This window comes from Mesoplodon mirus, assembly GCF_964341445.2.
Source record: "Mesoplodon mirus genome assembly, chromosome: 14".
In the NCBI taxonomy this organism is placed as follows: Eukaryota; Metazoa; Chordata; class Mammalia; order Artiodactyla; family Ziphiidae; genus Mesoplodon; species Mesoplodon mirus.
In genome coordinates, this window is record NC_138990.1 from 73,091,284 (window position 1) to 73,113,342 (window position 22,059).

At 34.3% G+C, this 22,059-nt stretch overlaps 1 protein-coding gene across 3 annotated transcripts in view; it reads right to left on the reverse strand.

Moving 5' to 3' along the window:
- Window positions 1–22,059, reverse strand: part of FANCL (FA complementation group L) — a 77,804-nt gene that overhangs the window by 49,225 nt on the left and 6,520 nt on the right. For 2 of the 3 annotated variants that reach the window (XM_082641925.1, XM_082641924.1), the window contains exons 2-5: window positions 19,069–19,127; window positions 16,993–17,053; window positions 14,465–14,521; window positions 9,328–9,428 (exon numbers count right to left, since the gene is read on the reverse strand). In XM_082641925.1, coding sequence (XP_082498051.1) covers window positions 9,328–9,428; window positions 14,465–14,521; window positions 16,993–17,053; window positions 19,069–19,127 — 278 coding nt within the window. Of the gene's footprint in view, window positions 1–9,327; window positions 9,429–14,464; window positions 14,522–16,992; window positions 17,054–19,068; window positions 19,128–20,635; window positions 20,734–22,059 lie in introns of all 3 variants that reach the window. The other variant, XM_082641926.1, reaches the window with a different exon arrangement.

The window sequence follows — 22,059 nt, forward strand, 5'->3', positions numbered from 1 at the left end:
ATCTCAATTTAAACAACATGAAATAAATAATTTCTACTCATTTAAGTAATACATTTGGGCAACTTTCATTATTGGAAAGCTCAAATTTTTGAAAAGTTATAAACACATTTAAAACTTATAAGTTTAGGTATTTACTACTTAGCTAGACATATTCCAAAATTGACTAAGAAATTATAAAAACATAAATATAAAAATCTAAAGAAATAAAACACTATACTTTTTGCACTTTACTTTGCATTTATCATTTGCTGCATTTCTTTATAAGTTACTGCTTGCAATAACTAAAATGGCACTAAACTTAGAGTTAAGGTTTTTTAAATATTTATTTATTTATTTATTGGCTGCATTGGGTCTTCGTTGCTGCACACTGGCTTTCTCTACCTGTGGTGAGTGGGGGCTACTCTTCGTTGTGGGGCATGGGCTTCTCATTGCGGTGGCTTCTCTTGTCATGGAGCACGGGCTCTAGGCGCCTGGGCTTCAGTAGTTGTGGCTCGCGGGCTCTAGAGCACAGGCTCAGTAGTTGTGGTACACGGGCTTAGCTGCTCCACAGCATGTGGGATCTTCCTGGACCAGGGCTTGAACCCGTGTCCCCTGCATTGGCAGGCGGATTCTCAACCATTGCGCCACCAGGGAAGCCCAAGAGTTAAGTTTTTTAAACATTTGAAAGGGATATTAATACTTAAGCTTCAGAGAGGTTTTTGTTGTTCTTCTTAATAGGTGAATGTTATCAGTATAGAAAAACAGAATGAATGTGCTTTATATCTCTTGAAATACTGTACTTACTCTGACCAAAAGCTTAAGTTATACAGTTCTTTTCATTAAATATCTAGATGCATTTTATGTACTAATAACATCAAAAGGCAGACTTCATGTTTTAATGAGGACCTTCATGTTTTAATAAAGCACTAAAGTTTCCATTTCCACTCTCAACTTTAAGCATTAACTACTTCAAAAAAACAACCTCCCTAGTTAACATTTTTCCTCCCTGTGTTTTCTGTACCAGTCTATCCTGCCTTCCATTAACTAGATTAATCTTCCTAAATATCTTTTTAATCATATCAACCACTTGCTCAAAAATACTCAGTGAGTCCCCATCACCTGCATATAAAGAATCCTTAGCCTAACAGTCAAGACCTTTCAGTTCGGCCCTAATATTAATCCTCTTATGTGAGCAACTGATCCACTCCAAAGTCCAAAATTGAACTGCACATTTCCATCACTACAAAGTTGCCTCCCCCATTCCTACCCTTTTAAGGCTTTCTATATTCCTCCCAAGCTTTCCCAACATCTACTTCCTCTCAGAACCTTCCTAAATTATCCGTAGCGCAAAAGAACTTCACCTTTCTCTAAACTCTCATACTGCTGCTTTTTGTGTTAAGTTTTGCCTCCCAATCAAATAAGCTTTTTTTTAATAAGCAATATGAAAGTTTTATTTTTCTATGTATGTGTCAATGCCCTATATATTATATGAACATAAACAAGCTGCTGTCAGACTGGTTCATATTTACTGATTCGCATGTAAGTTTTAAACAACTAAATGCAAATTCTGTTTAACTAGATACTCTAAACATATTACCAATGTTTTGAAGGACAATTTTTTCACTATCATATAATTTGCATGCAGTGACTTGGATATATGTGTGAGGTAAAAGCACTCTATTTATAAAGGTCATTTAGAATGAAATTCATACTTTTAACATCTATATTCTTATGCGTTATACAACAAAATTATCATTATGATTATAATTAACTCATAACACTAATTACATGTTGTAAAACTCATATATAGTCGGACCTTTTGGTGAACTAGTGTCTCAACAACTTTATATTTACTTTACACAAGGTATCATTTGAGTCACATAACTTACGTTTCTTTTCAACCCTTATTACTAAGCATCATTGGTTTCATTTAAAAAATGAAGAGTATGTGGCTCTGAGAGGTTATGTGACTTGCCCAAGGTCACACAGCTGATAAGCCAGAATTAAAGCCCTTGTCTCATTACTGGAATTAATTTAGTATTAACAAGTATCTCCATTTCTCCCAATATGTTATATAATTCTTTGAAATGCACTGAGAATTATAGAGGCTATCACCATCAATGAATTAAGTCCATTTCAAAAATATTGGACTTAATTAAAAATCTAATTTAATACATGTTGACAATCTTTCAGCAGCACAACAAATTTAGTAAAACTCAGCTCTTTCCCAAAATAAATTTAAAAGGCCAAATAGTTTAATTCTACTCACTCTAAGCAATAAATAATATGCTACATTAAAAAGGACAAAACCATCAGGTCACTACCCCCTGTTTGAATCATTTAAGCTCTGAATTCTCTAGGACCATGTGATTACTAAAACAAACATAAGATATCCTATAAATAAAGTGACAATGCATTTTTTTGAACTGGGACACTTTTGAGGCTAAAAGGGGCCACGATAAAAGGCATAAGTTAGGACTATCCTAAGTAAAGTGGGATATAAATCAGCCATTCTATAAAGCAAACAAAGCTTTCAACTTCAGGACATTCTTAATACCAAACAGAAAATCCTATTAAACCCCAAGAATTCTGTTTAATTCTTACTGTTTTAATGAGCCATTCTGTAACATAACACAAGCAGAAGTTAACAGAAACCCATCAAGACACTTTTTTGCATCACCCACCTTTCTGAGCCAGTATAACACCCAAAATCATCCAAACTTCATCATACCCTTAGGACAACTTGCTGTTTTTAGTGTGTTTTTAAAGAAGTTGAAACAAGTATAGAAATTACAATAATAGCAATCAAAAAGATCAGCTACTAATTCTCAATGTCATTTCTATTAAAAAAAAAAGTATACGAATATAGAGGAAAAAGGAAAGATTTCAATCATATTTTACACATTTCTTTTTCTAACTTAATTTTTTATAAAGCTTGATACTATAGAACTGATTAGATATGTCAAGTATGTAATTTAAAAACACAGCAAGGTTTTCCTTACCTTAAAAAAAAATCTTTCTTTTATTATCAGATTTTACTATTCCACTAACAAATCTACAAGATTATTATTTAGAGTGTAAGTAAAATATAGATATTTTATTTGGTCTAGGAATCATGAAGATTCTGAAAATCCATTTAAATCAATTTGTCATGCAAATCATTATGTGTGTTATTTTAAAAGATGTTTTAAATTAAGAAGCTAGACAGCTGCTCAGGCAGCACCTCACAAGGTAACAATTCTAGCATGGGGACAGCACAGTTCAGGTCTCATTTGTAGCTCTGAGGGTCCTGAAACCCAGTATTATCAGTGTGCCAAGTATACCAGGCCTGATTTAAGAATTAAGTCACAAAAATAAAACTGAAAGGAGATGTTCTTACTTCGCCAGACAGTGCTGGATTAATACGGACAAAATCATACTATTTGGCTTCTCACAATCAATCCATGCAGACAACTTCTCTTCTGCTAACACACTGTTTATTTGTAAAGACTATGAAACTAATGATTAGGTAACAGCAGGTATATTCTAATTCAATCATGCATCCTAGTCACTATAATTAAACTATGAGCTTTCATAAATCTAAGCAACAGATTTCAAAACTATCATTTTGCACATGACCAATTTTATCCGTGGTGCGACAGGTCACACTTTGAGGCTGAAAACTAATAAAAACTATGTCCAAGTACCTGAGGGCACTTTACTAAAGGCTCCATACCAGAGCTATCCTCACAGCACAACTCCAGGGAGCCATCATTCACGCCAAAGCCTGAGCACTGTTATGCAGCCAGCCTTGGCAACTTACACTCATCTTATATACAAAGCTGGGGATGAAAATATGTATCTTGAAACTTATTCTGAGAATTAAACAAGAACTCTATAAGGTAGCTAGCAGGAACTTAAAAATGGAAGTTCCTATATATAATAATCTAAGGGGGAGACAAACATTTATATTGTGATGAATGCTATGGTAGAGGCATTCATATCCTTACCCTTGGCTTTCATCTATTATCTAAGTTAGAGACCTGTTCCTTTTTCTCCGCTATCAGAACAATGTATATAAAGCAAAGTAAAGGCAGTACTCCCTATTTATCTATAAAAATTTATTCCATAAAATATTTTATATACTTGCACTATTTCTCTTATAACTTTGTTGCTAACAGCTCTCAAAAATCCTGTAAGTATATACCATAGTACCTATCTGAGTTAGAATTAAGTACTACTGGGATCCATCTACTTAAATTCTGACTCTTCCACTAGATGTAAGTTCCATGAGGAATCTTAAGTCTTGCTTGTGTATCTTCACTGCCTTACATTATAGGCATTCAAAAAATAATAGGTGGAAAAAAATGAACAATTCAGAAATCTGATATTTGCATACTCAATGCTTCAACTGATTTTCATTACTGGAGTTCTCCCAATAATGTCACATCTGCTTAGAAAACTGCCTCAAACTGACTATATCAAAATAACAGAAATAAAACTAGAAGAACATTTCTTCTTCCCATTCCAAACCCTTCCTCCATTCCTAACTATCCTCTAAACACTAAGATCTTAACATTTAAGCATCAGAAAATAAGTCAAAATAATTTTTCTCTTTTCTATCACTTTAAATCCCAAGAATGATCAGGTCCATGACATCAACGCCTCAAGAAAAATCTTCATAACTTCAGCAGAATTGTCAAGAGTGCATCTCAATTCATCACTTGTCTTCTGTCTCTTCCCTCCATTGTTCTGCTAAATTTTCTAAAAAAGGTTTCATCCATCCCAAATCCTATTCAGGAATGATACCTTATCAAATAAAACGTAATTTCATGAATACGCATTAACCAGTCCTCAATATCACCATAATAGTACATTTAAAATTATATGTAACATCCATTTCTGGCTAAAATGGAGTACCTTACTTAAGACCAAAACTTCCACTGAGAACAACTAAAGTAGCCTGACGAAAGGGAAAAGAAAAAAAAAGTTTGAAGGTGTCAAAAATATTGCTAAAGCAACCAGGACTTGAAGGACCAAGGTCCTGAAGAAGGGGGAACAGAGGAGAAGTAAGCCAACACTTCAGCCATTTTTCCTTCAGGGTATTTAGCAATGCTGGGCATAGGGCAAGAAAAGGAGGATCTGGGTAAATGGCTCAGGCAGAGAGCTACTAGTAAGTGGCAAAAAAAAAAAAAACGAACCAAAAAAAAACCCAACAACAAAAAAACAAAACAAAAAACCTAACAGCACTTCTGGCAATCTCATGAGGATAGAGAAATAAAAATAACAGACTTAAAGGGCCAGAATCTGGTGAAAAGGTAGGGTCAGAGACTGCGGCCATATATTCTGGCAATTTTCCATCAAAACTTTTAATAAACTGCAAGGGATAAGAGGATAAAAAGCCAAGCAGTAAGCCAATGAAAAACAAAGGATAATACTTAGAAATCTCATAATGCTGAGGAGAAATTTATTAGAATTTAGAACCTACCAGTGGGAAAAAGTCCCAGTGAACATCCCTAAGCTCTCAGTGGGAACCCTTGGAGGGTTACCGGTAAAAGCAAAGTAAACAAGAGGTATATGAAGCACTGCCCAAAATGCAACCTAGACTCTAATGGGCTAAAGGTAAACTAGCCTAATGAAGACAAAGATTAGAGTTTAGGATCTACCAAGGGAGAAATCCAAATGAGCACACTTAGCTCTTGCTTAAAAGCTCTGGAGGTTTATAGCCTGGGAGAGGGAGAGGAGCAATAAGAGCCCTGCAAAAAACGACAACCCACCCTGAACCATTTCAGTCTCTATGGCAACCTGCCCCCACTTTATTTTCCTAGCAAAGAAAAAAGTAAACCCTTTGTAGAAGAAACTATCATCTGGAGCTTCCAAACTTTTTAATACACAATTTCCAACACTCAACAAATATTACTAGGCATAGCACTGCAGCCTGAATGGCCAAGGGCAAGTACAGAAGAACAGCCAAGACAGTGGAAAAAGGTGCATTAACTAGAATGCCTACAAATTAAGCCAGTTTCCTCATTTCTCCCCTTTTGCCATTTTGAGGTTTTGGTTTTTTTTTCCCCCAAAGAAAAAGCAATCATGTTATTGAGAAGAGACACAGAGATTTAAGGTTTTTACATATTTTTTTGTTATACGGTATTCAATTTTGTACTGATTCAATTGTGAAAGTAAAGAAAAACCCTTACTCTTTGCTGTTAAAAAAAAGTCTAGGCCTTGGTATTCACCCAACAAAGTTGAAAAATAACGTACACATGAAAAACCTGCACATAGATGTTTACAGCAGCTTTATTCATAACTGCCAAAATTTGGAAGCAACCAAGATGTCCTTCAGTAGGTGAATAAACTGTGGTTCACCCAGACAATGAACTATTACTCAGTGCTAAAAACTAATGAGCCAAGAAAAGACTGAGAGGAAATTTAAATATGTATTACTAAGTGAAATAAGCCAATCTGAAAAGGCTTCATAATGTATGATTCCAACCATATGATATTCTGGAAAAGGCAAAACTATGGAGACAGTAAAACAAACAGTGGTTGTCAAGGGTCAGGGGAGAGGGAGGGATGAATAGGTAGAGCATAAAGCATTTTCAGGGCAATGAAACTACTTTGTACAATATTATAATGACAGATACACGTCTTTATACATTTGTCCAAAACCATAAAATGTACATCACTACGAGTAAATCCTAATATACACTATGGTTTTGGGGTGATAACAATGGTGATAACAATGTGTCAATGTAGGTTCATCTATTGTAACAAATGTACCACTCCGATGGGGGATGCTGATAATGGTGGAGTCTATGCGTGTATTTGGGGGCAGAAAGTATATGGGCAATCTCTGTACCCTCCTAATTTTGTGATGACCCTAAAACCACTCTAAAAAAATTAAGTCTATTAACAAAAATTAATAAAAGCGCTAGGAATGCCAAGATCCAGGACTGTATGACAGAAAACCACAAGAAAAAAATAAAAAAATAAAAAGAGACTCAAGGGGATCTAGCTTATGGGAGTAGGTAGAAAAATTTTAAAACAACAATTAAAAAAAAATAGAGAAAAAGATGGAGAATTTCAACAGAGCATTAAAATCTAGTAGAGTTATACTAATATCTAACAAAGTAGACATTAAGGCAAGAAATATTGCTAGATATGAAAAGAAACATTTAACGATGAGGGAAAATCCACAAGGAAGATGCAGCAATTATAAACGTGTATGCACTCTAAATTAAAAACAGAACTTCAATATGATCCAGCAATTCCACTTGTGGGTATATGTCCAAAGGAAACAAAATCACAATGTCAAAGAGATATCTGCACACCCATGTTCACTACAGCATTATTTACAACAGCCAAAACATGGAAACAACCCAAGTGTCCAGTGACAGATGAACAGATAAATAAAATGTGGTGTATATATATATATACACAATGGAATACTTTTCAGCCATAAAAAAGGACTTCCTGCCATTTACAACAACCTGAATGACCTATAATGGGCATTATGCTAAGTGAAATAAGTCAGACAGAAAAAGACAAATACTGTATGATCTCACTTATAATGTGGCATCTAAAAACATACCCTAGGGCTTCCCTGGTGGCGCAGTGGTTGAGAGTCTGCCTGCCGATGCAGGGGATGCGGGTTCGTGCCCCGGTCTGGGAGGATCCCACATGTCGCGGAGCGGCTGGGCCCATGAGCCATGGCCGCTGAGCCTGCGAGTCCGGAGCCTGTGCTCCGCAATGGGAGAGGCCACAACAGTGACAGGCCCGCGTTCCACAAAAAAAAAAAAAAAAAAAAAAAAAAAAAACTAAAAAACTGAATTCATAAATACAGAGAAAAGATTAGGGGTTGCCAGAGATGGGTGTGGAGGGTGGGTGAAATGAGTGAAAGAGGTCAACAGGCACAAACTTCCAGTTAGAAAATAATTAGTGGGAGTGTAATGTACAGCATGGTGACTAAAGCTAATAATATTGAACAGCTGACCTGAACAACATGGCGGTTAGGTACACCAACCCCCATCACAGTCGAAAATCCACCTATAACTTCACAGTTGACCCTCCATATCTGCAGTTCCACATCCACACATTAAACCAACAGCAGATTGGATAGTACTGTAGTACATATTTATTGAAAAAAATCTGCATATAAGACCCCGTGACACTCAAGGGTCAACTGGATTGTATATGTGAAAGCTGCTAAGAGAATAAATCTTCAACGTTCTCATCACAAGCAAAAAACATGTAACTGTGTACTTATGCAAGTTAACTAGACTTCTTGTGGTGATTATTTCATAATACATACATATATTGAATCAGTATGTTGTACATCTGAAACTAATATAATGTTCTGTGTCAATTTTATCTCAATAAACAAACATTAAAGGGAATTCTTCAGTCAGGAGGAAAATTATTCTAGACAGGATAGACATGCAGTAAGGAAGGAATGAAGAACACTGGGAGAAATAATTGTGTGTGTATGTATAAAATACTGACTTTAAAAACAACAATAATAATGTTGGTCAAATTTAAATATAGAATTAAAATGCATTATAACAACAACACAACAAAGCGGAGAAAATTCATTAAAGAGTTTTAGATCCTCACAATATAAGAAAATTGGTAAAGATAACAATGTATATTTTGCTATGTGTATGTTGTAATCTCTGAGGTAACCTCTAAAATAATAAAAAAAGTATACCTAACAAGTTAATAGAAAGAAAAATATAATAAAAATTGTGATTAATTCAAATAAAGGCAGATGAAGAAAAAAACACAAAATACATGAGACAAATAGAAAACATACAGCAAGATAATAGACATAAAACTAAATATATTGGGTGATGTCAGTGAAAATGGCAGTCAGAAGTTCCTAAAATTCTCCCCTCCATATAATAGAAACAAGAAAACCAACACAAAAAACCTGTCAGATAAAAAGGCAAATATGTAAGGTGATGAATGTTAATTAATACAATTGTGGCAATCCTTTCACAATGTATAGGTATATCAAATCATCACACTGTACACTTTAAGTATGTAAAAATTTTGTCTATTATATCTCACTAAAACTAAAAGAAAAAAGAAAATAACGTTATATGTTCAGTGAAAATATGGTAACATCTTAATTTACTGTGTACATAAAAATGTTATTTTTTTTCCAAATTATATTTAGAATTTTACCTTGTAGGTCAATTTTTTTAGGATAATATACCTTTAATTCACAGCCACAATAAGAATCAGATACTCTAACTACATGACACTTTTGACTAAAAACAGTACAAAATAAATTGCTAAAACTGCAAATATATTAAATTGAAATGTGTAAGAGAAAGGCATTTCTAAAACATTTTAAAATAGACATACTTATCCCAACCAAGAGTTCCTATCTCTTCAATAAGGCTTGAGTAGAACTGGGGAGGAGGAGGTAGTACATACAGCTCTTTCTTATTCTTTAAAGCAACTTCCTGTTTAAAAGAAAAAACTTGAATCAGCTTAGGAATGCTACACAATGAATTATTAGTACCTGATTATGAAACACAATTCTGTAATCTTTGCACCTAACTAAATTATCCATTATTTTTATGGAAAATCCAGCTGAATGATTCCCCTTCTCATAAAAAAAGACATGAAAAGGGTAAAAGACTGTACTGAAGGCCATGTAAAACTGTCAATTATTATACCATACAAACTTAAGACTCTCATGTTCTCCTAGACTATTATTCCTATCAGAGATGAAAAAAATTCACACACACACACATACACAAAACCCCCTCATTCTCAAGGCTTCATTATTTTTCTACTCCTGTTGATATAAAGAAACATGTACCTTTAAAGAAAAGCCTGAACGCTATGCACATTGCCTAGACTGACACATTTGCACACCTTTGTGAATCACATTCTTACAAAAACCCTTCATTATCACAATAAATATATACCTGTTAATTTCTTTCACTGACTTACATGCTGTATTACCCCCAGACCAGCTAAGTGTTTTGTCATCTATCTGGCTAGATCACAGCTCCTTTCCCTGCTAAGCCCACCTATGATATCTTTAAGATGGTTTATGTTCCCCCAAACAAAACTAAAATTTACATTTTTACAAGCAATACAAACATCACTAGAGTTGCTGAGGCTGAAAACTACCAGTTATTTCAAAGGTGCTAACCTAGACGAATATTTTATTTGGAAAATAAAAATAAATGTATTTATACAGATGTTCATATGGTCTGGATTATCAAAAGGTTATTATAAAAAGAAATAATAAAACCAGAAATTAATAAAAACCAATAAAGAAATTAAAAACCAGATATAATAAATAAAACCAGATGGGAAGAAGTATAAAAATTATAAATACTTCTGGTAACCCTAATAATAAGTATAAATTTTTATTTAAGTATATATTTATTAGTCCTTATCCTTTTTTTTTTTTTTTAACAAGCATAGGAGACAATTAAATTGAGGTAACACTAGAAAGAATAGATTTTTACAAAACAGCATTTCAAAATCAGGACTGTTTACTGAAACTACTTTAATAGAGTTCTAAATCTGCTTTAGGATAAAAACAAGCAAACAAACCAAACTGTGAAAGCAGGTTTGTAAAGCCCAGAATGTCTATGTGAATTAGAAGGGAAGCTCCCAGAAGACAAAAAGTATACTGCTTTTTTATAAACTAAATACCTAATGCTGTATATAGATAGCCTGATGGTCCACAGAAATAAATCTGTACTATTAAGATTATCCTGTTACTAATACTACTACTAATAATGTCAATATCATTCCTGGACTTACAGATATAATAGCTATACAGTATTTATTTGGAAATTTTTTTAAATTCAAAAATATTAATTACTACTATTCATGTATACTGAAGGTTAAAAATAAACTTGGATAATAATAAAAATATACTTTATCTAGGTTTATGACATTTGTAAACTCTGCCTCCTACCTTGGGTGAGACAAGTTATTCCTATTCTAGAACTGTAACAGAGAAAAGGGCAAAGGCAGAGAAGCAAAGTGTTCTTTGTGGACAAGGAAGCAAAGGTACATGGAAGAAAGAAAACAGGCTGTATAAACAGGTTTAAATTCCTAATTTTAAACATTTCCAAGTTTTGAGGCCTTAGGCACTCAGTGACTCAGCCATAAAAAAGGAATAAAATAATTTACCCTGTTGAGTTCTTTTAAAACAACTGTTCAGGGCTTCCCTGGTGGCGCAGTGGTTTAGAGTCCGCCTGCCCATGCAGGGGACACGGATTCGTGCCCCGGTCCGGGAAGATCCCACATGCCGCGGAGTGGCTGGGCCCATGAGCCATGGCCGCTGAGCCTGTGCGTCCGGAGCCTGTGCTCCGCAACGGGAGAGGCCACAACAGTGACAGGCCCGCGTACCGCAAAGAAACAACTGTTCATTTATCAGATATGTACAAGCTCCTACTATACGCCTAGTTATTACTAGGAAACTCCAGGAGAGATTTAACAAAATTTCCTGAAATAAGATCAACACCTACTGATTTCATTTGGGCAACATTCTCAATACTTTCACCAGTGATTATATTAAATGAACCCTATTACTAACAATACAACCCAATAAACTACAAATTCTTACATTTTTAGGTACAGTGCCATAAATGTGCAATAGTATCACCAACTCTGTCCACAATTGCTTTAGAAAGCTAAAGTATAGGGTCTCATTCTACTCAGAAATGCAATAACAAATGTACTAAATAGAATATTGTGAATTGGAGATCAATCTCCAATTATTTTAAACTAATGAGTAGTTCTTCAAAATTAAATGACCGATAGAGCTTAAAGTTAGTTTCAGTAGTAACAAGCCACAGTATATACAGCTTTTACTCTGGTTCCCTTACTCCAGGGATCCCCAACCCCCAGGCCATGGACTGGTCTCAGGCCTGTTAGGAACAGGGCCACACAGCAGGAGGTGATGCACAGCAGGAGGTGAGCGGCAGGTGAAATGAGCAAGGCTTCATCTGCCGCTCCCCATGGCTCACATTACCGCCTGAACCATCCCCTCATCTCCCCCACCCCCCCACCCCCCAGCTTCGTGGAAAAATTGTCCTCCACAAGACCAGTCCCTGGTGCCAAAAAGGTTGGGGATCACTGCCTTCGTCCTATTTGTACAGGTTATCAAAATTATGATAAAAAGACAAAAGGAACTTTTCAAATTTTTGTTCAATGTCAAGGAGATGTAAACCAAAATACGCTTCACTTCTTCACCTTACATTTTTTAAGGTTATCCTGTTGTGGCCTTTGACGAAATTGATAATGAATGTTGATAATCCTTATTAATTAGGGTTTACAAATTTATTAGTCAAAATTTAAACTTTAGAATCTGATTTTTTTTATACTCTTTATTTTGATCCCAAACTTTTCACCAAAGCTCCACCTCAGCCGGTTGTTATGAGGATTAAAAAAAGGACTCAAGACAAATCTAGCAAGTAAATAAGCTCTGAATATGTGGCAGCTGCTCCTAACAATAAGAAGGCCTCAAAAAGAACCACAAAGAAATATCAAACTGCTTTCAGCTGTTAGTAGCTATATATTGGTATTGTAATTTTGTAAAACAAATATAAAGAAATATTTTATAGATATGGGAAAAGCATAAGTAAAACATACGAGTAAAAACATTAAAATAACTATATTAATATTTGAAATGAAAATTTTCAGATTTAAAAGAGATATAAGCATAAAGTCAAAGACGTAAAATCCCTAAGCCAAATTTGAAATGAAAATTTTGAAATGAACTCATGATTGTTTTCTTTCTAAAAAGCATTTTTTTCAGGCTTTGTCCACTGAAAAGGCCTAGAATTAATACCAATGAACACTCCAGTTTTGAGACTGTGGCATCCAAATACCATTTCCTACAAAAAAACCACAGCTCTTCAGAAAAATAGGATGAGTTAATGAAACTGGGGCAAATGGTGTCATAAAGCAAAGCTTGGATTGTGTTAAAAGAACTCAGGAGCCAACAGGAAGGGGCTTACGCTGACCAAAAATGGTACAGTTTAAGCACTGAATAATGACTGCAATGGACTAAAGTTAATCAAATATCAAAAAACTCATGGGTTCATAATAATATTTTTTTTTAAAAAAGCATTAGTTTCGAGTTGCTAGGCACCAACTCATTATTCTAAAAATTGACTTTTTTAAAAAAGGAAAAAGAAACAAGCATTTATCCTATCTCTCCAGTATAAGCTATGCCTCAAATTAACCAAATAACTGATGAAGGGAAATTCTTCTCTGTAAAAGATTTTCAGCTAATAAATGTAGATGATGGATTTTTAAAAATCACCATTTGCAATCCCTAATGAAATAGTGGATGTAGTCAATGACTGTCATTGGAAGCTAAAATCAGTAGGTGATAGGCTGATGGGAAACTTTATATTAGATGGATCTAAACCTATTGATCAATCTTAACTCCTCTAAACGAGGAACTATCAGCCACCATGTACCTCCTGATGCAGGGTAAGAAGTACAGAGCACAAAGTATTCTTACCAGAACAAATGAACCCAATTCTGTTGAGACCCTTAGATCTAACTGCCAGATTACAAAAAATGTAGAAGAATATGTTAAAAGACACCATGAATATCTAATAAAACAAATCCAGAATGCAGGAAATTTTATAGGACACATAATCTGGCTTTTCAATGAGTAGATGGCACGAGAAGAAGAAAAAAAAAACAATGAAGGGAAGAGGAGATGCTGCTATAGGAAGTAATTAAGAAACTTAAGAGACATATCAACTAAATATAATGTGTGGACCGTGTTTGCCTACTGATACAAACAAAGCAACTATAAAGAATTAGCACTAACTTTATTGGGATTATAACAGCATATTTTAAAATAGACAAAAAAACACTTAAGTGTTAGACGTATAATCTGACATATTATGGAGAAATGGATACAATGTCCAGGGTTTCTTTTAAAATGCTCCAGTCCCTTTCTCCTAAAAGAGTAGGGGAAGAAATATGATTGGCAAAACTTTGAAGTTAGGTCATGGGCCCATGGGTATTCCCTGTAGTCTTCCCTCTTCTGTTAATCAAGTATTTTATGTATAGTTAACTGAATAATAAATTATCATATGTAACTGTATATATGGAATGAAGCCTAACACATTTTTTAGAAATCTGTAGTTGTATACAAAATTATTTATACATTGTATTATATCTTTATGTGTGCCTTTTTAATCTCTCCGTAGATGTTACATTCTCTAACAGACCAGAAGTACATTTTATTTCTTCACCACCTGTCCAAGACTAGTGTCAAGTGTGCCCAGTTTAGGATACAATCAAATTGGTTCTTACACATAGTTCTACTCCTCATGCAGTTTCAGAAAAGTACCATCCACATTTATGCACAGAGTAAAATAAGACATTAATGATTGGGAGTTGAGAAGCTTTAAGTTCTAATCATTTGGTTTTTAAAGGAATTACAAAAACATTCAAGATTTACAGAATATGGTGACAGTGTTAGAAAACAAATTCTTACCAAAACCATCTTCAACTCCACTAGAAAGCTCATTAGATCAGGAGAGTGCTGCATTCTCTAGATCAAAACAACATTTCCAATTAATTTCATGTGTACAATGAATATTCCACGTGCTGAAATGGAAATAAAATCCAAGCCCATGTGAATATGGAAAAAAAAGTATTAGCTATATCTACATCTTAAAAGTATAAGAATTAAAGTATTGGTCATCAACCCTATTATTCCTACCAATTTCATTCTGAAAGACTAATTAATAGCCCTCAAATCTATTTTGGTGAGATATACTGAATTATGTAAGAATGTCACTTAAAATCGCACACATTCCTCTATTTCTTCAGCACTGACTACTGTCAAGTTTAGCAATCTAGCAAACCACAGCACTATTTACCAAAAAAAAAAAAAAAAAAAGTATGAATGGAGTGTCAAGAGGAACATAAAATATAAAAATCAGGAAATCTATACAATTAAAAGAATCTAGTCAGAGCAATGAATTAACTAATCAATAAAACTGTCTATTTTAATTTTTTTCCTTCACCTTAAAGACTACCTATAATTGTTAATTTTGCCCTTTCACAACTAACCTGTATTAATTCAAAAAGTCAATCTTTCAATAAGGTAGAACAGTTACAATAAAATGGCAAAAACGAAATAACTTCTGAAGTATAATGAATTAAAGTGTCATGGCTCCATTTCCTAGAAATCTTTGATTCTTAAAAGAAATTATAGAATAAAAGAAAGCAAAAAAATTCTCATTTAAAATTGCTTTCTTAGACAAATCTCTACATCATTTCTCTGCTTAAAATCAAAATGTTATTTTTGTTACTTTTTCTGATGCACTGCACTACCACCACACAGTTCTGAAGTGGATACGTAAATTTGTCTTTACATGAGAAAAATAGTAATCAAAGGTATTTCAACAATACATGAGACATATGATTCACATCTTAACACAGCTTTGTGTGGGCACATGTTTGTAGAACAAGTCTTTGACTTTCCCTTCTTCTATACAATATTTCCCCTGTAGTTTACTAGAGAGGAATAATAAATTATACCAGAGTGTGCAAACTACAGCTCAGAGGCTAAATCCAGCCCAATGGCTGTTTTTGTAAACAGAGTCATAATGAAGTGCAGCCACACCTATTCATTTACCTCTTGTCGAGGCTGCTTTGGTGCTACAAGGGCACAGTAGAGTAGTTATGACAGAGATCTTAAGGTTCCACAAAACCTGAAAAATTTACTATCCAGTCCTTTACAGAAAATAATTGCTGACCCCCCCCCAACGCATATTTACTAAAGTTAGAAATGATACAAGGCAAGAATAGTAACATTCAACTGGACTTTGGAATAAAACAAAGACTGAAACTAATACTGGGTTCTACATGACCAACTGGAGGGCAGGGAGGAGATAAGTAATTGGAACTTTTTCTAGGAATTCTCTTGGTGAATTGGTGGAGAAAAACTGTTATAGAATTTATTATTATTCTTAGTCTTCATTAACAGTTTTTCTTCAAGCTATTTAGATATCTCATTAGATTCATTTCTTAAAATTTAGTATACAATATAGTCTCAGTGGATGGGGAAGGGGTGGTGAAGAGAAAACAGAAAGAAATAACTTAAACATCCCCTTAAAAATCTGCTATAATTATACTGCCAGCAGTGACAACCTACATTCTACAAATCAAATAGTTTATTTCCTATATTTCTTTGTGGTTCAGTACTGCCTTAAGTGAGAGTAACTGTCATTGTCAATTTCATAGATAATAACCTGCTTTACGAGAGAAAGTATAGGAAATCAGGAAAAACACACAAATGAATAAAGCATTAAAAGAAAGGCAGTTCTACTTCCATTTATTTTCCTACAAGAGGCATTTCATTATTTTCAGTTGCTTCAGTAACTGATTAGAGAAACAAACAACAAAAATCTTTAAAGGAATTTTCAGGTAGAGAAAACTAAACATTAAGAATAACTGAACTGGGATGGAGAGGTGGATGGCAGGTGAAGGATGTCAAAAGTACAAACTTACAGTTATAAATTTTTTTTAAAATAAAGAATAACTAAATAAATCCTGCCTATATCTCACCTATGCCACCTTTGCCTTTACATCTACTCTCATTACATATGCATGCATGATCCTAAGTGATTTCCACTTCACCTTTTCTGTTGCTAATCTTGAACTACAATCGCATTTTTGCCACAGATATCTTTCAACTCTTAAATGGGTTCTGGGATTTTTTGGTACCACCACTATTCAGGTGGATAAGGGTGTATGCATTTGAAGACCCTAAAGTCTCAAGGATGGAAATAAAGTTTCGACACAAATGCTGGCTGGAGATGTGCTGAGGATTCTGAGACAGGAAACATGTTATATAAAATATGGATCCTTAAAATATTTGCTAGATAGAGATGAAACCTACAGAATTCAGCAACTACTAAACCAGTTGTAACACTCTGCAAAATAGGTCTTTAAAATAGAGTATATTTCATAACTTCTTACCCTCGCTTAAAACAAACCTTTTAAAGGACTTACCTGTTGCACTACGTGATGATATCCGTTAAGTATTGCTTTCAGCTGCCAACTACATAGTAATCTAAAATTTTAATGGAACAACATCATTTATTCATTGTTCAGAATTAAAAGGAAAAAACTTATTTGTATGCTAACTCAAACATGTACATACATAGAAAAGAATGACATAAAGATAATGCTGACAAGTTAATAATATTTTTATCATGGGTACTGTTGAAAATGATGTCTTCCAACTGTTGGTACTAATTTTATTCAAAATATAAATAACGGCAATCAGCAAACAACATGCAAACAAAACAGTACTTTTTAAAAAAAATTTTAACATATCCAAAGCAAAGTTTTCTTGAATTGGATTCTTCTCCAAGAGAGGTTAAATAAAACCAACAGTTTTGATCATAATATACAGAACTTGTATTTGCAAAAGCATATGTAGCCATCTATTCTTCTTCCAGTTCCAGATTAAGGACATACTTTTAATTGTGTAAGTAGTGATAAGTTAATGTTCATCTATCTACTGGCTCACCTCAGTTGCACTCTCAATGTTACTAGGTAAGTAACTCTTCTAGGAATTGCTTTTACTTACCTAGAAGTAGAAAGCCCCTCAGAGTTTTCCCAACCATGAGCTTTTCAAACCATCATGACCCTCCATTCTTGGTCTGCTAACCCTCATTTCCACTGCTATCTCCTATCATAGAGGCAGAGTAGTTCATTCAACAGCCCACAGGAAACCCCTTCACCAAATGTGCTTTCAACCCCTTCCCACCAATTCAATCACATCAATCCACTAATTATCCCTTTACCGTGGTATCCTTAACTTATTTTCTGCTCGTTTTTTTTTCCTCCGTAATATTAACTTGTTCAAGCAAATCTTATTTTTTTAAAAAAAACCACATAATTGTAACTCCTCCTTGACTACACACACTTCTCTGGCCACTCCTGTTCTTCAGAGTAGTTTATACTGTTTACATTTCCTTTCTACCCATTTACCCACTCCCAAAACCCCAATAAAAGCTGGCTTCAACCACTACATGAAACCTATGCAATCTAACCTGATCCCTTTGCAACAGTCAGCACTGTTAACCATTCCCCTTCTAAGCCTCTCTTTCTTTGGCTTCAGAGACAACTGTCGAGATTTTCCTGTTACTTCTCTGGTCAATCCTTTGTCTTCTTCCAAAGTCCTCTTTATTTACCAGTCCTTTAAACACTGTCATGCCCTCAAGATTCTATCACTGGCTTTCTCTTCTCACTCTATCCATGCAGGCACTAGAAAGTCTATCCATACTCATGGCCCCAAATCCTACGCCTACTGTGACTTCTACATACGTCTCCATTCCAAGTTTCATGCTCAAGTTCCACACCAAACCACTACTACCTACTAAAAATCTCCTCTTGATATTTAACATCTGATATGGCTTAAAACAATTCCTCTTCTACTTCTTCCATCTGTGATCTCTTCTCTAGCTTAGTGATCTGAGTTAGGAACTTGAAAAGAATCCTCCACTCCTCTGTCTTACCTGCCACTTCTAACCAGTCACAAAATCCTGTCAGTTCTACTGTAACTGTCTCTGGATTCTTCCTCCCTTCCTACCCTCAGGTATTCTGGAGCAGAAAAGAGATTTTAGGCGCTACCTAAATCCTAAATTTCTAATCTTGTCTCTTGACATTCCTTGAAGGGCTGTCCATACCAACAGCCCATGTTGACACCTAATTTCTATCAGGACTGAACTGATAACGTGGGTCTTCCCACGACTGAACATACACATAATTAACATCAGTCAAAAGTTAGAAACAAAGTTTTCTAATTCTTTTGTATTCTCCAAATATTCTCACTTGTTGTTTACTGCTTTAACTAAAAAATAAGTAAATTAGAGAATGTGTTACCATTGAAAAACACTTCAACACCAGGGAAAATCATTTACAAAGCACACTGATTTGGAAAAATCAGAAAAGCTTCTGGTTAACTGATTAATAAGCATTTTAGGCAGAACTCTGATGACTAGAATCAGCTTATACCAGATTAACGACTGCTCATCCCACCAAGATGCATGTACAGTATATAACAAAACAACACATCACCTTGCATTCTTCAGTTGTAAATCTTTGGGCAGCAATATTCTAAGATGGAAATCTCTTCCCTGTGGGAAACATTAAGAAGGTTCACTCAAAAAAGAAGGTTCATTTCATCTTTCACTTAAAGAGAAGTCAAACACAATCACATAAAAAAGGCAACATTTTCCTTTATTTTCTAAAAGGTATCAACTTTATCCAAATACTTGCTAAAATATAAGCAACAGAATAGTGCATTTGAGGGAAAATAACTCAAAAATGTCTGTCAGAAACTTTGTGATTATTGGGTAATCAAAACACTAAGATAGGATTTTGTTTTTAAAGAAAAAGTTACTCACATAAATAAGAAATACTAAGAAATTGTTAATGTAGACGTAAAGAAGAAATTTAAATGTTATTTCTTAGGAAATAAAGAAAAAGGAAATTCCTTCAAATTGCTTTGAATACAGAAGAAAAAATCATAATGTAAAGTCATATATAATAATTATAGGTTTCATATTTGTAATTTTCCAGAGTTTAATAAAGTGAAAATATATTTAAATAATCTAAATATATAGACAGAAATATTTTCATAAATCAGAGTATGTTTAATTCTCCCACACTCGCACAACTTTAATAAAACCCCTAAAATATTAAGTTATTTAATTTAAATATTCACTAACTATACATTTGAAAAGACCAAATTTTACTCAAGAATCTTTCCAAGGAAAGAAGGACAGTTCTCTGAGAAATATATTCAGTTTTACTTTCTTGAGAAAGTGAATGGGTAAGCAGCTTAAACTTTGTACCTTAAATAGGATAATACACATGAAATCTGAGCAAAGGTAAGCAGAAAAAGACAAACAGAAATATAATCTTTTACTCCAACAGTATAAAATGAAAAAGAGTAATAAAATTCTTGAAAAACAATTACCACGAGAATTTTAGCAGAGTCTCCCTCAAAGCAGTTTCAAAAATAGAGGAACACAATTAAATGTACCCCATAACCTTTACTTTCATGGTAATATTGCAGTTCTGACTTTCATTACATTCAAATGTCCTTTAAAAAAATGAAACAAAATGTACTACTGACCTTTTCAAAAGGTCAAGTAACAATAATTCACTATTTCATTAAAGCGCTAAAAGGTATTACGTAGCAACTTTAACCTAACTTTACAGACATCCCACACATAGGTGTAAGAACAATCTGGAATTCAAAATTTACATGAAAAATAGTAAAACTACTCTACTGATCTGTTATGTGAAAGAATAAAATTCCAAAGTCCCTTATTTGCAAAATCCAACCATTTTAAAAGGGCAAATGCCATGTCACATGCCATAATACTTTTCTGATTCAAGAAAATGTCCAAAATTATCTTTTTTTAGTTAAACCATAGAAAAAATGTTAATTGCTCTCATGAAGCAGATTTTCCAGACTTACAGGGAACAAAAGTACTGACAGTTGCCTAAATCTGAATCTCTCTACATATCATTCCAAAAAACTATATACATCAAAATTAAGAACAAATAGAACCACAAAAATCCCATGTCTTCGGCAGAATCAGAAGAAAGAGAATACCATAAACTTCAAAATTACCTCTAAGAAGAAAAATTTAAACCACTTTCCAGTGCCTTCCACCCTGGGGCTCTAGTGGTTTCCACCCTGGGGCTCCCACATCAAGTCCTTTTAGAGAGCTAGGGGATTCAGAAAAAAAAAAAAAAAAAAAAAAAAAAAACATGGAAGACAGAAGAGGGGACTGGACTATGTGCAAAAAATAATAATAAAGATTTCTGGTAAATCAGAGCACTAATTACAGGGAGGGGACTTATTATCAACACAAAAGTCAAGGATCTCATCTTGGATAAGAAATGTAGGAGAAGAAGATGGTAAAAGAGATATCCTTTGGAAACTGGGTGTTAGGAGGAAAAAGTACCAACTATGGTAGACTTAGGATCTTCTGTAACAAAATAAAAACACTCAACTCCTCCTTCGACACTACCAAAATAACTCATCCATAAAGTAAACTACACTTTGCAGACAAAAGAGGGTATTCTTGAATGAGGGATTTAATAAACTATTGCAATGCTTCACAGACACAAAGATAATGTCTCCATCAATACTAAGCTACTGGGACTTCCCTGGTGGTACAGTGGTTAAGAATCCAGCTGCCAATGCAGGGGACACGGGTTAGATCCTGGTCTGGAAAGATGCCACATGCCACGGAGCAACTAAGCCCGTGCACCACAACTACTGAGCCTGTGCTCTAGAGTCCGTGGGCCACAATTACTAAGCCCATGTGCCACAACTCCTGAAACAAAGATAAAAAGCAGAGATTTCTCATACATAATAATGTAAGACAGCGAAGCAACATTGCTAAAGCACTAAAATAAAAAGTCAACCTAGAACTTTATACCCAGTGAAAGTATCTTTCAAAAGGCCAAATCAACAATCTTTTGAGACAGAAAACAACTGAAAGAATTCATCACTAGCAGACATGCACTACAAGAAATGTTAAAGGATGAACTTCAGGAAGAAAGTAAATGAAACAAGGTGAAAAATCTGGATATACAAGAGTATCAGAAACAGTAAATATACAGGTAAATATAAAAGACCTTTTTTCTTATTTTTTAAAATCTCTTTAAAGGATAACTGACTGTGCCAAAGCTGGAATAACTTGAGCAACAAATAAAGTAGTATTGGAATATAACTCAAAATGTAAAATATCCATACGTCCATACTGATATGATTGAATTAATGGAGAAATTAATCTCCCATACAGAAGAATTCCAGATAAATTAAGTTGACCCTTGAACAACATGGGTTTGAACTGTGCAGTTCCACTTATACATGGATTTTTTTTTTTTTTTTTTTTTTACAATAAATACATACTGTAGTACTATACGACCTGCAGTTGGCTGAATCCACAGATGCAGAACCATGGATACAGAGAGTGGACTGTAAATTTATATGTCGATTTTCGAGCACATGAGGGTTGGCACCCCAACCCTTGCATTGTTCAA